Source organism: Lontra canadensis, unplaced genomic scaffold, assembly GCF_010015895.1.
Source record: "Lontra canadensis isolate GAN:19392208 unplaced genomic scaffold, GSC_riverotter_1.0 scaffold97, whole genome shotgun sequence".
NCBI classification, from domain to species: domain Eukaryota; kingdom Metazoa; phylum Chordata; class Mammalia; order Carnivora; family Mustelidae; genus Lontra; species Lontra canadensis.
The window spans coordinates 5039024-5056641 of NW_022631091.1; the positions used below are offsets into that span (position 1 = coordinate 5039024).

General features: G+C 51.5%; 1 protein-coding gene across 3 annotated transcripts; it reads right to left on the reverse strand.

Annotated features, from left to right (window-relative positions):
- Nucleotides 1–8474: 8474 nt before the first annotated feature.
- On the reverse strand, nt 8475–17201 carry TBXT (T-box transcription factor T). Of its 3 annotated transcripts, none has more exons than XM_032837218.1 (8): nt 16996–17201; nt 16309–16573; nt 15391–15525; nt 14514–14575; nt 14339–14400; nt 12587–12760; nt 10909–11038; nt 8475–8856 (listed from the first exon to the last, which is right to left on the reverse strand). In XM_032837218.1, the coding sequence occupies exons 1-8, from the start codon at nt 17199–17201 to the stop codon at nt 8583–8585; spliced, it is 1308 nt and encodes a 435-aa protein (XP_032693109.1). In that variant the 3' UTR covers nt 8475–8582. The 3 variants fall into 3 exon arrangements, with proteins under 3 accessions (XP_032693109.1, XP_032693108.1, XP_032693110.1); XM_032837217.1 differs by having other exon boundaries at nt 12587–12763; XM_032837219.1 differs by lacking the exon at nt 12587–12760.
- Between the last annotated feature and the right edge of the window lie 417 nt (nt 17202–17618).

Here is a 17618-nt window from a genome sequence, read left to right on the forward strand (position 1 = left end):
CTCTTGGTTTCGGCTGTGGTCATGATCTCAGGGTTGAGAGCTCGAGCCCCACTCAGGGCCGAGTCTGCTTCAGAGTCTCTCTGTCCCTCTGCCCCTTCCCAACCTGCTCTCATTCTCCCTAAAAATAAATAAATAAATCTTTGAAAAAAAATGCTTTAAAGAGAAAAGAAAAAAAGGAAGAAAGAAGGAAACATTGGGAGTTTCTGCTGCTGGAGATTCTGTTGAATCTCTTACCACTTCCAACCTCCACCGTGAGAACTCAGTCAGTTGAGTATACCCAGACAAGGTCTCCCTCAAGCCTGGTCCCTGTGGAAAAAACCCATGGACAGTTTTTAGACCACCCCTGCCTGGAGCAGAGCCACAGACCTCAGTCATAAACAAGGACACGCAGTGTGAGTGAGAAACAAGGATTCGGTTTTCAAGAGTACCTGAGGTTTAGAGGTTGTTTGTTACACAGCGTTATCCCATCAAAAACCGATTAACACGGCTGGAGGACAAAGTTAGGTTCTACAGAACTGGGGGACTGAGTAATCAACATACAGCTCGCTAGGAACGTGGAAGCTCATGAAATGCCTTGTGTAATGAGACGCTCCAACCATGCAGTCATTGGAGGTGGGTGCACGGAGGCTTGATGAGGGGAGATGCTCATACAAACGTCAAATGCGATCCTGTAGGATCAGGGTCGCTCTTCCTTTGCTCACATGAGAGTGTAGGCTTGTTCTTAAACAGGCTAAGGGGGAGGTATCCATGAAAATGATGACCTCGTTTGTTAGGGATGGATTATTTGCTCTTTCTGAGAAAGAGAGAAGACTTTCAGAATAGTCTTTTCTGAACTAAGACCCTGAACAGATTGGTTTGCTCTCTCAGGCACCAAAGTTATCTACTGTGAAGACATGAGGCCCTTCACAATCCCAAACCTCTGTAAATGAAGAAAGACAAGGAAGAGAGAAATCTCAAGGCACTGCCTGTTTAATGAGAAAGAGCCTTGCTCAGTCTGGGGAGCATCAGACGCTTGATCCTCACGTCATGAGTTTGAGCCCCATGTGTGATGTAGAGTTCACTTAAAATATATATATATTTTTTAATTTTTTAAAAAAAGAAAAAGAACACTTGCTAACACACAGGTGTGGCCCAAAGAGCCTGTTGTCCCCTCCTCCTCAGGAGCTGGCCCCGGGTCCAGAGAAGGCATCTGATGTCTCCGTGGGGGACACTTCTTGGTGACTCTCTTTGCTTTGGTGTAGACGAAAGACACAGCCTACTGTGTGTCAGTGGAGGACAGGTGCTCACCCATCGACACTCGGAAGAGGCCTGTTGGTTACCAGCGGCTGGTTATCATCCCCTCACAGTCTTGCAGACACAGCTGCCCCTGCAAAGCCGGGTCTCCTGCTCGCAGAACTCGCTAAGAAATTCAACTTTCAGATGCAGGCATTTCATTCAGCTTCCAGGTGAGCTTTTACCGTGGAACAGAGCAAGCTTCACATCGCTGTCACCGAACTCAAACCTTGCTTACAAATTCTCTTACCTTCTATCGCTCATAGAGTGCCCCCCAGAGAATACTTGTCCGTGTTCCTTCTTCAATGTTCACTTTCTCGCTCCGGTGACCAGCCAAGCTCTGTGTCATCTGACACTCCGCATGGCTGGCTGGCTCCCAACTCTGTGCTCCAACCTTCAGAACCAGGGTGAACTGTTCATCTTCATCCCTAAGGCAAAGCATTTTCTGAGCCCCCTGAGCTGTCTGGTATTGTCTGCTCTGCTCTTGGAGCTCTCCGTGTAGCTGACTTAGCCTTTGCTCTTGGTGGCAGCTGCTCCGTGCTCTCTGTGGTCGAGACGTGTATTCTGACGTACACTCTGTGCTCTTCGTCGTGTGACTTACTCTCCTGAGTCCAACAGAGCTCGTACTTGACCTTCTCTTGGCTTAGTAAGATATCTTCACTTTCTCAGGTTTAACAAATTCTCTGTAGACCCTTACAACATTTCTATAGATTCCTGACTTTTCAACCTCATGTCCTTTTTTAAAAAAGATTTTATTTATTTGAGAGAGAGAGAGAGAGAGAACAAGTGTGGGAGGGGCAGAGGGAGAAGGAGAACCAGACTATCCATTGAGTGGGGAGCCGGATGTGGGACTCAAACCCAAGACCCTGGGATCATGACCTGAGCTCTAGGCAGATGCTTAACTGACCGAGCCACCCAGACGTCCCGACTTTTCAACCTCGTGTCTTTTCTTATTAGCTGTTGACCCTTACCTTCAAAGGCAACCGCATTTTTACTGTCTCAGATGGGATGCTTTAAGCCCTCTGCTCTGTCTATCCAGACGTAAGCCAACCATTCCCTCAGAGAGTCGTGTGTGGTTTCTAGATTTCCCATAGAGATTTTGCTGTTTCTCTCATGTTTTCTTAACATTCTAACATTTACCATCAGCTCCTCTCAAACTCGACGGCTGTCCACATGGACACAAGGGTAGCACCCCTGCCAACAATCTGAAACCCTCTTCAAACCCATTCGCTCCCATGGCCTCTGCGTCCTCACTCCCTGGTGGCCTCTTTCCTTCCTCCGGTACGATGCCTTCCTCTGTTCCCTTGTGCACTGCTGATGCAAGCTCCTGGTGTCATTTGGGTTGTGTGTCTTCTGTTGAATACAATTCACAGCACTTTTCAACCAGCCCAGCAAGTAGACAACGGGACAATCTGCTTGCTGTCCTGAAGAGTTCGTGTTCTGGAGAAAATAGATCCATATTTTTTAACACCATCCTGCTCCTTATCTGGAATCTGGCACTGTCTCTGCAAATCTTGGATGCTCTGAGGAGTGAGAAGGATGGTCTGAGACTCAGTCAGGAACATTCACCTATCTCACTCTCTCTTCCTCCATTTCATCTTTTATCCCGTGGCGTGCCCTATTGTTGTCTTTGGAGAAGACGCTGGGATTCAGGATACCTCTTGAACTTGGGTGAAGGGAGGTCTCCCAGCTACTTCCTCTGGGCACCTCCCTTCATACCTTGTCGCCACAAGCTCAACTTGAGGAGCCCCTTGAGAACTGTGGAAACTCCCACAGATCAGTGCTGCGCATTTATGTCCAGGTTTATGGCTGGACAAGTCACCGATGCATGACGGGGAGCTCAGGCTACACGGCCCTCTGGACAATTGAGGCAGGTGTGAGATAAAGTCCTTACAATTTTAGAGATGTTTTGCAGTAGAAAGGTTTTCTAGAATCCCCCTGATCCGTTCGGAAGTCTTAACAAAGGTTGTTTCATACCCTTGATTCGGTCTTCATCCCACAGCCGTGCAGTTCAGGCAGCGTTTCCGATTTGCTTTTGGCCCAAGCTGGACAGACTAGATGTGAGAAATGATTCCCTAGCAAGTTCTGGAACCTGTAAATTCCCTCTACGTTTTGTTTGGAGACTGGCCAGTTCCTTTTTTGAGCTCATCTCTTACTGTCTTACCAACCTGCTGCTGAAAGCCTTTCAGTCCTCTGTGCGGGCACCAGCTGCCCAGTCCCGCACGCTCCCCGGTGACTTCCCTAACTTCCCAGTTACCGCAGGTAAACAGTTTTACCAAATGTTTTGTGCTAGTGAGCATGGGTAGCCACACCCCCAGATTTAAAAGGTTCCTGGCCTTCCGCCAGCCATCCCAAAGCTAACCTCACACAGTTCAGTTTTTGGCTACGGTGGAGTCCCACTTCTAAGTACCAGTTTCCGTATCTGTTTGCTTTTGCTGCAGAGCAATCCCCCACAAGATCTTAGTGATGTGACACGATGCCCATGGGCCTGCAGGCAAAGCTCCCTTTGACACCGCAGTTCTGCGGGTCGGCTGCCAGGGCTCTGCTCCTTCCGTGTACCTTCTGGGCCCAAAAGAGAAGAGTTTAGCTCCCAGCGACATTCTCGAGGAAGTGGCTGAAGCCTTGTCTCCCCACCAACACATTGTCCCTCTTGCCCACGTTCCCCTGGACAAAGTAGGTCACACGGCTAATCTGGGGATGTGAAAAGTGAGAAAGGAGACTCTGCCCTTGGGGGAGAGGAGCTGAGCAGTCCCACGGTGAAGGGCGCAGATACAGGCAAGAGTAAAGAGGCCGATAATGACAGCTGTCACGGTCTGCCCTCGTGGGAACAAATGATCCCAGCATCAGACTCAGCACTCGGTCCTGTGACCTACACCACTTCTGGACGCCACTCTAGCAAATAAAAGGCTTCTGCCCCAACCCCCAGGCCCTACGAACAAGAGACAATCACAGTAAATATTCCCAGCAGTCGCCGGCCCACAGCAGGTGTCGCTGGCCCTGTCCTCCGGGTGGAAGACGTGCGTGGACAGGCCCCGCTCCTATGTCCTCAGGAGGCTCCCGATCCATTGCTCCCCTTGCTCACCTTATTCTGGACTATTCTGTGCTCTGCGGTCCAGCCTACGATCAACACAGATACTCCAGCTTCGTGTTGACCCGCATTTCTGCCCATGGCAAATCTTCTCCCGGGGTTTTCTTCTGACACATGGGCGTCAAGATTTCAAGTGCACTGGCTGTAGGGAGCACCGCTAGGTCTTGCTCGTCCCACGTCTGACAGCCCATGCCTTTGCTTTGTTCAGACTGCTTGCACGGACTCTAATTCTCGACAAGCCTGAGTTTAAAATCACCAGCTTGCTATTTGTTTTCCAATTGGCCCATCTTTTTCAACTTTTTCCTTCTTGTTTAGAACTGAATATTTTCTATAATTCTGGTCTATCTCTTTTGTTGACTTCCGAGCTGCAATTCTGTTATTTTCAAGGTTGTTTTGAGTTGATGGCACGTACCCTCCTCTCATCACTGCCGACACTCCAGGGACAGTGTCCCGCCTCCAGGCTGCGCGGCCACGTTACTCCATGGTGGCTACATGTCTCCCCGCCCCAGGGCTCTGCGGTCATATATTTGTTTAACATGTTATAAACCCACACGGCATTGCTATGATGTTTACATAAAATTTATTTGATAAAATACTAACTTTTTGCAGGCTAATGACATCATAGTTTTATACTAATATGTTTGAAAACTTCAAAACAATAAATTTTATTTATAATTCCTAATGTGAAATTATTTTTTAAAATATTAATTTATTTATTTCAGAGAGGGAGAGGCAGAGGGAGGGAAACAAGCAGATTCCCCACATGAGGGCCTCAATCCCGTGGCCCTGAGATCCTGACCTGAACCAAAATCAAGAATTGGACACTTAACCGACTGAGCCACCCAGACACCCTAGAAATTATTTTTTAAGTATTTTATTTATTTATTTATTTGACAGAGAGAGGGATAATGAGAGTAGAACACAAGCAGGGAGAGTGGCAGAGGGAGAAGCAGGCTTCCCACTGAGCAGGGAGCCCGATGTGGGACCCGATCCCAGGACCTCAGGACTATGACCTGAGCTGAAGGCAGAGGGTTTAAGACACTGAGCCACCCAGGTGCCCCTAGCCTCTTCCTTTTTTATATAAGAAAAAAATTAGAATTATAAACGTATTTAGATATGAGAAAAATAAGCTTTTCTTCTCACAACTATAGCTTTGGGAATTGAGGAGAAAGGATTTTAATCACAAGCCACTTGCCGGTTTCCGGGTGTACTGCCATAATCCAAATGCAGTGTTTTTATTATTAGGGCTCTATAATTTTCTAGTGTGGGATAATGCATTTTTAAAATATATATATAATATTATGCCAAAAAATAAAAAGAATTGGAGATTTAGATCCCTTTAACGTTATGTGAGCTTCTCGTTTTCCGATTGGCTGTAATTTTAACCTGATTTCAGATGTGCCATCTTAATCTTGCACACATATCATGGATTCACTTGCCCTTTTTCCTGGTCAGAAATGTGTTCATGACACATCTCCTTTTAAATACATATTTTGAAAAGTATTTTTCCTTTTAGAAGACATAATCCCTATCTATTACCACCACCTTCCCCAAAAAGAAAAAAGAATGAAACAATCTGACCACAGACATTCAAAGTGGCAGGGAACAATGTTTAAAGATCACTTTCACCTTGTATAGACCCTCTGGAACCCCAAAGACAAGGAGGTCAGATTGTATAATTCCTTCTTTTAAAATTGGGCTATATATTTATTGTTCTTGAAAACTTTAGAACCTACCTTAATCTTGGTAGAGAAACAACTCAGGACTTTCCCTTTGCATTCTGAGTTAGGACCGATGGCCAAGGATCTCAACTAGGTGTTCCTTCTATGCAGCCGTACCTCTTTCTAAGGGTTCCATAAATAGAGCTGGCAATAACTTGTTTTCTTAGCCTGGAATCTTACCTCCGATGCTATAGCACACGTCACTGTTTCTACCCACTTTCCAAGAGCTTTCTCTCTTTCATTTCTCACAACAACACTGATGGGCGAGCATTTTTTTTCTTTGTCTTTGCAGATAAGGAACTTGAATTCTTGGAGTGGGTAACTCTCACTCAAATCCAGGTCTTCTGCACCAAACTGCAGGTTCTTTGCACTATGTGGCTGCCACTGCCCCATGGCACAACCAGAAAAACACTGTTTGGTTTATATAAATATTAATTTTTGAATTTGAACTCTGGGTCACCTTTGGAAACTCAAATGTGTCAAGATCCAGTCCACCTTCCACATGTAAATTCAGTCTCTCCAGCCAGAGTGGAAAGCCCCTGCAGAAAGGGCCGTGTGACTCAGTCTCCCTGTGGCCCCCGGCCATGCCCTCCAGAACCCTCCACCTGGCTCCTCTTATGCCTTCAGGTCAGTCCTGGAGTCCTGACACTTGCTGGCCTGCCAGGGGACGGGCGCTGGGGTGGACCCTAGGAGGACAAGACCCTGGCGGCAGCCTTCACAGAGCCGTGTGGACTCCCAGCGCTGTGGGAGCCCAGGGGGCTGTCCACGCCCTCAAAGCCCAGCCCTTCTCCAGCAGCCCCTGCTGGCACCTCGGCCGGGCAGGAGCCACAGTGCAGACCGGGGCCAGTTTCATCTCCCAGCTCTATCCGGGAAGCAGCTTACTGAGAAAATATTCTTCTAATGTGTCTGTCTATAAATCATCTGATTTAGGACGCATCTGCATGCAAGCGGCATTAAATCTAGTAGTTGTGACATAGAGGAAAACTTTCAAGGGCAAAATGGTTGAGGAGAACCATGTCCCCCGTGGACGGCAGGCACCCGTACTCTAAATACTCAGCCCTCTGCACTGAGTTCTGGGTTCACACTCAGTAAGCCAAGTGGATCAGTGCGTGTCCCAGAAGGGCAGGTAGACCCGAGCGCTGGACTGCAACCCTGGCAATGATAAGGCATGAGTTCAATACAGTAACTCATAAGTGAGCAATGCTGACTTTTAAATGCTTCCCCCACTTCTTCAGGAGGGTTCAAAGCCCCTTAGCCTTATTCCTCTTAACCTCCAGCGTCCGTGATACCACGTGCATCCATAATGCTGCCTTACTGGCCAAGCCCCAGTGGATGGGCCATCCACAGCTCTCAGCAAGCAGAGCTTCTGAATATATTAAGCCCCAAAGAGTAGCATCAGATTAAGGATTCAGCCACTAGATGGAGAAATTGCCCCGATCAAGCACAAAGCACCATTCTGGTTCTCTGCTGGGAACACAAGCAGGAAAAATACTTACAAATGCCATATTGTCCAAACATACAAGCTGTAACTTTTTGTCAATTCATTTGATAGGCTTTTCTTTGAATTGCTTGAATCAGACACACATCTCACGCTTGTCTTTACTGTCCTATGCTGTCATTATCCGCAATTCAGTGCTGGCTACCTAAGCTCTTGAAAATCACTTGTCATCTTTTGCATGTTTGTGGTAATTAGCATTGAGTAAATGCATGCGGATTTCACTCGCTGCTCACTGGAGAAAGTATCAGGTTCACAACAGATTTAAAATGCTGGTTTGGGACAAGGTCTTCACACCAGCCATCACAAAATCCCGCCCCAAAAGAGGAGTCTAGATAATAACTAAACCAGCCAAATTTGGATATTGCCTTTATTTTGCAGAAAATGTTTCCTGCTGATTGTCTTTGGCTACTTAGAAGAAAAATATAAACAATCATAGGTTTAACAATACGAGAGATTAACTATCTATGCTTGGAACATTCTAGCAGGCAGAGCAGGCAAAGCCGCGTTTCAACTACGATCTGCGGTCCTCAGCTGTGATGACGGGATTCTGTCCGTCCCAGCGCAGCTCGCGCCATGGCCCGGGCCACAAAGGGCCTGGAAACTACCGCCAAGCAAAGGCAGGGAATTAAGTGTGCTTTTTACCTTGCCCATGTAGGACCGCTGGAGTTTATAGACTCCGATGGGCCAAGTCGCCCATGTGCCCTACGAGAGGCAGACAGTTTCTGGACCCTAGAAAATCATTTTTACTGCGAATCGCGGTAAGTCCGGCCAGCGGCGAGGCTTGCGAACCTATTCACCTGCGCACACCAGCGGCCGCGGACGGCGGGCACCGCGCTCCCCAGAACAGCAGAACGCGGCCCCTCCTCCCGCTTTAAAGGGAGGGTGATGGGGACTACTTCCTCCCCTGGACCCACGAGCTGCCGCGCTGTACCCGGAACGGCAACCAGGTCCACAGCGGAGGCCCCACACGAAGTCCGGCGTCTGTCCCAACGCAGGCCTCGCTTCACATGGAAGGTGGCGACACCGGCGTCCACGAGGCTAGGAGGCGGGCCTGCGCCGCCGCGTCGTACTGGCTGTCGGGAATGTCTGTGGCCGTGGGGGCCCCTTCGTACAGCGGGGATCCCGACGAGGAGGAGGCCTGCCCCGGGTGGGTGAGAGGCGCCGCGTGCGCGGGCGAGCCCCGGAAGAACTGCGCGCCGAGCCCGTTGGCCATCGCCGCCGTCGGGGCCCCGGGCGTGATGGCGCCGTTGCTCACGGACCACAGGCTGGGGTACTGGCTGAAGGGGAAACGAGACGCTCAGGCCACCGGCGACGCGGAGGGAGGCGCACGGGGACACCGACCCCGACACCCCCTCCCCCGACTGGCGCCCTGGGCGGGGCCGTCCCCGCAGGCCGTAGGCTCTGTCGGGTGCACAGAGCCACTGTCCCATCCGGCGGCGAGAAACCGAAGCAGCGGACGGGACCGCCTGCAGAGCTTGCCGAGCGCTCGTGCTCCAGGCCGGTCGTCTGGGGCTCGGGACCAGACACCCCGAGAGGTCCCGGGGGACATGCCCAGGCGTCTGTGTTCATTGGCCCCGCCAGGCTGCTGGGGCTCTTGCCGTGGACACGGCACCCTCCCGGACAGTAAGGTACAAAAGGTGCCCGACGCCGGCACCGTCCCCCGCGCCGCCCGGTGCAGTAGCAGGTCCACGGGACACCGCGCCGGGTGAGCAGCCCGGAGCCGGACCCGGGCGCAGATCCCAGTGCGGCCCTTCACGGGCTGTGTGGGGCCCCTGGGCTGCGGCCAGTTTCCAGTCTGTTTCCCGACGCGCGGAGGAAACCGCTGGACACGGTATGAAGTCCTTCAGTCTAGCCGCACAGATTTAAACCACATCCAACTATGCTAACGTTGCTTTGAGAAAATGTCTTTCTACAGAGGAACGTCTTTCCCTTACTCCATGTTGAGCTGTGCTGTTTACCAAGCCCCGCGCCGTATTTCAGGTGTATCTGACCTTGAAAACAAACCTGAGCTGAACAAAGTAGTTTACTGTCCGCTACATGGAGAGAAGAAACACCGCTGAGATGCCCCATCAGAATGGGACGGCAGTGGGACTGCAGGGACCCCAGAGCTAGCGGTTTGCAACCTGCAGGTTAGTCTGTTTAATGGTCTGCAGGTTCTGGGCCACCTCTGGCCCTTGAACAGCTGGCTGCTTTGTGCATTGTTCACTTAATATTTTAAGAGTAGACAATTAGGGGCGCCTGGGTGGCTCAGTGGGTTAGGCCTCTGCCTTGAGCTCGGGTCATGATCTCAGGGTCCTGGGATGGAGCCCCAAATCTGGCTCTCTGCTCAGCATGGAGCCTGCTTCCTCCTCTCTCTCTGCCTGCCTCTCTGCCTGCCTCTCTGCCTACTTGTGATCTCTCTCTTTCTCTCTCTCTCTCTCTGTCAAATAAATAAATAAATAAATCTTTTAACAAAAAAAAAAAAAAAAGAGTAGACACTTAGATTCTTATTATAAAGGAATTGTTTCCTAGCCAAAAGGATTAAGATTTTGGGCATGTTTTGGTATTCTATATACAATAAATCACACTGCTTTCGTAGTCAAGATAACCTGTCTACAGACTCACTCTGCTGTGCGCCAACAACCTGCTAAATCGTTTAATGTCTCTGAGCCTGTTTCTTCAGAAAACAAAAGTTGACTTTCAACTTTGACTTATTTTTTTAATAACCCTACGAAAAACAGCAATACATTTACCAATCAGCTTGATTTTTAAGGAAATCTCCCTGTACATTATTTTCAAGCTAATAATAAAATATTCACAGTTCTTTACTAGTTATCAGAGTATATGTTCAGGACTTTGATCCTGTAGCCACAGAAAAGCCAACACTTTCTTTTTTTCCCTTAATTTAATAGCTCTTGTCAAAAATGATTCTAGAAACATTTCTTCAAATTTCACCTGCTGATCCCAGCAACTCTGTAAAGACAAGCTGAGGACGGGTTATACAGCATATTTTTTTCTTGTAGAAACGAGGCTCAGAGAGTTTAAGAGACTTGTCCCCTATAGGAACTAGGAAGTACCAGAGCCGGGATGGGGGTCCTGGTTTCCCTCTGTTACAGCCCAGCTCCACGCCTGCCACCCCAAGGGCACTGGCCCTCCCGGAAGACAGACTGGAACACTAACATGCGGTCATGTAACCTGGGATCCCAGGTTAGTGACAGAACTACCCATGACAGCCCGGCTGCCCACAGTGGGCAGCAGAATAAAAACCCACAGTGGGCAGCAGAATAAAAACCAATGGTGTCACCCTTACGATCCCGGGACAGTGCAGGTCATGTCCAGACATGCGTTACCTGGAGCTGCTGGGCGGGCCGGCCCCGTGGCTCATGGGAAGCATGCCGGTGTGGGCAGGGGTCCCAAGGCTGGGCCAGCTCTCGTGGGATTGGAGCATGGACAAACACGGCGATGGATTGTCAGAATAGGCTGCGAGTATAAAAAAGCGTCATTAGTGGGGCGGGCGGGCTTCCAAGAGTGTCAGGATGCAGCGAAACACTAGCAACAAGTGGAGCTACCCCGCACTGGAGACAGAAGGGGTGCGGCATGGAACAGAAGGCTGTCCAGCCCGCCTGGAGGCTCCGTCGGGGAAGCTGCTGCCTTTGGCTCTGGTCATGATGCCACTAGGATTGGTTCCGCATCGAGCCCCCTGCTCGGCCAGGAGCCTGCTTCTCCCTCTCCCTCTGCCTGCTGCCCCCCTGCTTGTGCTCTCGCTCTCTCTCAAATGAATAAGTAATTTTTTTTAGAAAAAAAAAAAAAAGACTATCCATTGGCCCATTTAATTGGTCATCAAAGGCAAATAATTATGGTCAAATGTATATATTAGATAATAAATTCCAGTAAACCCAAGCTTTTTCTTTATCTTCACATCAACAGATGCCTTGTAGAAAAGGAATCCTACGATCACTTGATTGGGAATTAATTATCTTTAAAAATAAACATAAATATAACTTTAACCTGCCTTTTCCCAAATTTTTATTTCTTAAGAGATGAAAAGATCTTGGGGCACCTGGGTGGCTCAGTGGGTTAAAGCCTCTGCCTTCGGCTCAGGTCATGATCTCAGGGTCCTGGGATCGAGTCCCACATCGGGCTCTCTGCTCAGCAGGGAGCCTGCTTCCCCCCCCCCGCCACTTCTCTGCCAGCCTTTCTGCCTACTTGTGATCTCTGTCTGTCAAATAAACAAATAAAATCTTTAAAAAAGAGAGAGAGAGAGATGAAAAGATCTTAAAAACCATTATTCTGGGCAAAACGAAAATATGATCTTCTAGCCTCAGAGTCTAGCCGCTGGTTGAACAAGACCCCATGACCGTTTCTTTACCAAATCAGCTCCTTTCATTTCAAATCAGCTTTAATTGCTTAATTGTTTTATGGTGTTCATTAGCTATGTTCCTCCTTTTAAAGCCAGACAAAATTAAGTCTGGGCATACGTGGTGTTAGAGGAAGTTAGACAAATGGATCTTAATGGTCTGGCCCTGTGTTCATCGTCTGTAAGCACACATCGGGCTCCTGGGGCCGCTCATTGGGTACGCCTGGGCCAGGTTCGAGGTGACGCCTCTGCTGGTCCAGGCACCATACATGGAGAAACAAACTTAGGGGATCAGTGGGAGAATCACGGACGATCGTGCAGGGGTCTAGCCAGTAACTCTTACACCTGGTGGACCCAACATCATCACTTTGGAGAGGTTCATGGGTACCTAGAGACAGACCCACAGTTCTGGGGTGGAAAAGTTCCAGCAGTAACAGTGCATTCAGAACCACAAGCCCCTGGCCTGGACCTCATGGGGGCTGAGCCAGCAGCAATGGCATGGACCTGAAACAAAGGTCCCTCTCGAGCCACGGAAGACCTGGCCTGGGTGTGTGTTCCAGAAGAGGTCCTCCCCCGCCCCCGGATCGCTGGAGTCCGTCCTACAGATGCCTTCCTGCACAGTGCTCTTCCATCCACCCCCAAACCCAGGCCGACTTCGACGTAAGACTTACTTGGAGAATTATTCCGGTGTGCGTAAGGGCTGGGGTAGGGGGTTGGCCGGTGGTTCCTGAGGGCAGGGTACCTTTCACAGCCGTGCGTGGAGGGAAGAGAGAGGGGCCCTCCGAACTGAGGGTGGGGGGTGGCGGGTGGGCACAGGCTGCTGGTTCCAGGGATGAGCCAACCCCCTGCTGTGAGAAAAGAATGCTGAGTAACTGGCATTTGCGTTGCCTCCATCTGTTTAAAGGATGGACATGAGAGCTGAGACTAGGAATCTGGGGGTCTCTTCCTGAGGGGTCCCCGACCAAGTGAGGTCTCCTAGTCCAAGTCTTAAGGCATCTGGGCTTCAGCTCCACAGCAGAGGCCACAGGTTGACAGGATTTCCAAACCCACAGAGCACCTGAGAAGAGCTGGGGACCCCAGTCGTGGCCAACGACTACTGCTTCCTCAACCCTCTTTCTCAAACCTGCCAGAATCTTCCCAGGCCCGTCAGCTTCCAAGCCCTAACTGCTGAGCATGAGAAAACCCAGAAACATGAAATTCAGAGCCAGATGAGCTCGAGACACACAGGGCTGAGTCACGCCCATGGTGCCCCCAGCCTCCATTCAGCTGCTCCGACCACCTCCCCAGGACGGGGAGCTGTGTCCTGGCTGGACGTGTGCTGTTTTCTGCCCACTTTCCTTCTGCTTTAGGCTCACCTTCTCCCCACTGTGCATGTCTGCCAGAAAATCATTCTGACGCCACCCCGCCCACCTCTCACACTCCAATCTCTTCTCTAATCACTGCTTTTAAGTTTATTGTTGTTGTTGCTTTAAATTCAGAAAAGTAACCCCCAAGAGGACAACTACTCTGGCTGTAATTTCTGACAAACAACCTTCAGACAACATTGAAATGAGGGAAAGGTCCGGATCTGCCCACAAAGCCTCCCCTCTTCACGTGCCAGAATGATGGCACCCCAAGCCCCTTCAGGGGAGCTGTTGGTTAAATTAGTGCAACAGACGATTAACGGACAGAGAACGGAAAACGAGTGTCGGCGGAAGGTGCCGTTCTGGTCCCCACTGCCTCTGCAGGCGGCGGCGAGCCCTGACTCTCTCCCGATCATGTCAGTCGTCCAGGCTCCAAGCCCCTTCCCTGCATGGAGAGGGCAGCCACACGGGACTCTGTCTCCTACAGACGCTGCCCCACAGACCTGCACCACTTTGCTCCGGCTCATGGAACTCGGAAAGGAAGCTGGACTTACAGCACTTTCCCCATCCTGCATGCCACTGTTCCCACCACCAAAACCAGCCAGAGCTGCTGGGCCACTCCTGGAACTGAAATGGGCTTCGGGAGAAGCCCCATCTGCTCATAAGCATCGTTCCAAAGACGGCCCTTCAGTCCACCACCATTAACCCAGACAGAAACCATCTCCAAGTGCGGACGGTGAGGGGCTTCTCCCTCAGTCCGACAGAGCAGAGTCTAACCCCCACCAAGACCTCCACACTCCAACCCAGCCATGGTGGAGTCTGCCTGGAAGCTGAACAACAGAGCCTGGGGGGATTGTCCCCTGCCTTCTCCATCCCACGTGCCAGAAGCGCATTCACAACCCTCAGGGAGAGCAGAGGGTGAGTGGAGACCAGCCCTAACACAGCTCCAACATCACGCGCCCACGGAGGGCCACCTGCCCCCCAGCCAGAAACATGCTCTCGCCTGCATCCCCAGGTCTGGCTCTCAGCAGCCTGGTCCTGGAAGCAAGGGACGTGGGGACAGAGTGCAACAAACCGTACATTGGGAGTACCCGGACTGCTGGCTGTCTCCAGGTTCCTCCATCATATCTTTGTGATCACTTCTGTCAAAAAAGTGTAGAGTCGTCAAAAAGGAGAACATTCAGAAAATCGGATTTGCAGCAATATCTCTCCTTACTGTGTGTTTCTTTGCCCAAAGGGTAGAGAATTCTCTCACCTTTCCTTTGCATCAAGGAAAGCTTTTGCAAATGGATTGTATTTAATTTTAAGAGCCGTGATCTGAAAAACAAGAAACCACATTGACTGGTACACTGTCCATCAGCCAGACGATTTGATTTGGTCCTGAGAAATAGGGAAACATCAGTACCCTCCCACCCCCGCCCCCTTTAAATATTCAAACATAATCAGACTTCCTTCCAGATCTATTTTTCTATTTGGGTCTGAAGTGGCTCAGTAATTGTCATACTTCTCAAAGAACAGTACATTTATGGAAGTTCCTCAATGCTGCTTTTCTGAGTGGAATTCACAGTGAGTTCAACCTACTGCTGACGACATTCTCTGTGCATAGATCAAACAAACATGGCTCAAAGCATCACCAGAATTGGCTTAGGAAATAGCTCAACACTGACAACTTAACCAGCGAGTCACAAAATGTCTGTCCTTTGGGGTCAGACTTAGAGATGTACAGGCATGAACTGGGATTTTGTGTGTAGCTGCCCCTTCCGTTTGTAGGACCCTCCATGCTGCCCAGGTTTGCAGGGTTGCCCCCTACCCCTACCCTTCCGGGAAGATCTCCAAAGATTTCCTCTCTCCTTCAACTTGTTCTTAAGAAATTCTCACAGTATTAACCTAAATATTTGTTTTTTTTTACTTGGAGCATTTAATAGATGGTTCTTATTTTATAGACAGGTTTACAGAGGATTAAAGGAGAAACAGGTGAACAAGCACTTATCAGAACTTCTTCCCTCCGTCCCAGTCTGATGGTGATAGCAGATTACTTGAAAAGGCGAAACTTTTCAGTCTAAAGTCCACCAACACACAGGCTGTCTGCATTCTTCGCGACCTCCCAGGGCACATGCCACCCCGCCGCTCACCTCCTCGTTCTGGTAAGCGGTCACGGCGATGAACTGTGTCTCAGGGAAGCAGTGGCTGGTGATCATCCGCTGTGCGCCCCCTACTCTCACTATGTGGATCCGGGGCTCGTACTTGTGTAAGGAGTTCAACATGATCTGCGGGAAGCCCACGGACAAGACCGTCAGATCACAGGACGTCCATCTGCCCTGCTGCTGAGGACAGAAACACATCCAAGGAGCAGCAGACGCCGTCGCTCACAAGGAAGTGTCTTTGCTGCTGAGGCTGGTGGGTTTCCCTCCAGGTGCCGCTTCCCACGACTGGTTTAGGAAAAGGAGTGTGAGGTGCTCCACACCGTGAAAGGCAATGAATGCCCATCGTGAGATCCTTTGACCTGCTGCATTAATGTTCTGAAGCTCCCAGCACGGCTAGAGGCGCTTTAAAAGCCAGAGCTGGTTTGCGCTTTGCTTAAACATGGGGTCTCCCAGTAAAAACGCCCCAGTAAAGCCACCCTTAGAAGAGGACAAATCTACAAGTCTGTTCAGACCACGCAGCAAACACCGTGGTGCAGGTTGAGCCTGAAAGTGCCCCTTGAACACCAAGGCTGCTCTTTTGTCTGCCCCTAGGGAAGCTGTAGGCTTCAATGCGCAAGTTCCAAAGCCTGAGACCCCCTGAGTCTCCAAAGGTGAAGCTCAGCACCGCCCCCCGGCCCAGCTCCTCACCCTGGTGCTGCCGTCATCAGGTTACTATAAACAACACTGATGGCTTAACAGAAGAAGGCTGTGATGTTTCTCCCAAACAGATGTCACCTCCCGCTCAAGCACAGTCCCCTCCGCCATGAGGAAGGTGCAGACCCAGCCTGCTGGGCACTGTCCCCGGCCCCCCGCCATCCCCCAGCCCCCGCCCATCCCCTCCACCACTACCCCCTCCATTACACCCACCTGACCCCCTCCGTTGAGTTTGTTGGTGAGCTTGACTTTGCTGAAGGAGACCGGCGCCTTCATCCAGTGGGCCCCAAAGTTGGGGGAGTCCGGGTGGATATAGACGCAGCTGGGCGCCTGCGGCTCGGGCTTGCCCCCGGGGACCCACTCTCCGTTCACATACTTCCAGCGGTGGTTGTCCGCAGCCACAAAGTCCAGCAAGAAGGAGTACATGGCGTTGGGGTCCAGGCCAGACACGTTCACCTTCAGCACGGGGAACATCCTCCTGCAAAGGAAGGGGGGCAGCCGGCGGACCCCGTGTCTGAGGCTTTAGACCTTTAGATGTAAGGCAGGAAGCTTGGGACAGAGGCATCTGTCATTTGGGGGCAAGGAAAAGCCCCCCAGTACCCCCTCCCAGAGTCCCCCTAAGTCCCCAGCGTCCTCCACACTATCCCATGGCCCCGGGAGGCAGGGTCTGAAAGCACCGAGCCGAGGGTTCCCGCGAGCAGACAGGGCACGGGTCTGGGAGACTTCTCCCAAACTTCCACGGAGAAAGCCCCAGAGAGTGACAATTAGGGGACGACGCTGGGCTCTGTCGCCGAGAGAGAAAGGAGCAAGAACACCCCCACTAGGAGAAAACCGTCCGGCGGGGAACTTTCCCCCAGGCCTCCCCAGGCCGAGCGCACGCCCATCTCCGGGCGCGCCTACCTGCCGTTCTTGGTCACGATCATCTCGTTGGTGAGCTCCTTGAAGCGCAGCCACAGCTCGCTCTCCTCCAGCCCCACGCGCAGCTCGCGCTCCGTGGGGTCGCCCTTCTCGCTGCCCGCCTGCAGCTCGCTCTCCACGGCGCTCAGCAGGTGGTCCACTCGGTACGGCAGGCTCTTCCCCGCACTCTCGGCGCCCGGGGCGCTCATCCTCCCGCCCGCCCCTCCCCACCGCCCCCGGAGCCCGACTCGCTACGCGAGAGCCACCTTCACGCCGGTCAGCGGCCGCTTTCCCGAGACGGCGCGGGGGCTCCCAGCACTGGCCACAGAGGAGGGCGCGGACCGAGATCTGGGGGGGAGGGGCGGGGAGAGGGGTGAGGGGGGAAGTGACTCCACTTGAACTCCCGCGAGGCACAGCTAGAGGAGGTCTCTGGGGCCAGAAACTGCGTCCCCTCCCATAAATAGAGCAGCGGCGGCCGCGGAGGGGGCCGGCGGATTGGGCCGCGCGCCCTTTGAAGTGCGGGGACAGCTGCCCATTGGCCGCGCGCGGCCATTTCAGACCCGGCCGGCGGGCTGGGGCGCCCGGGGGCCGACAATGGGCTCCCGCGCCTGTTTCATGCAAATCCC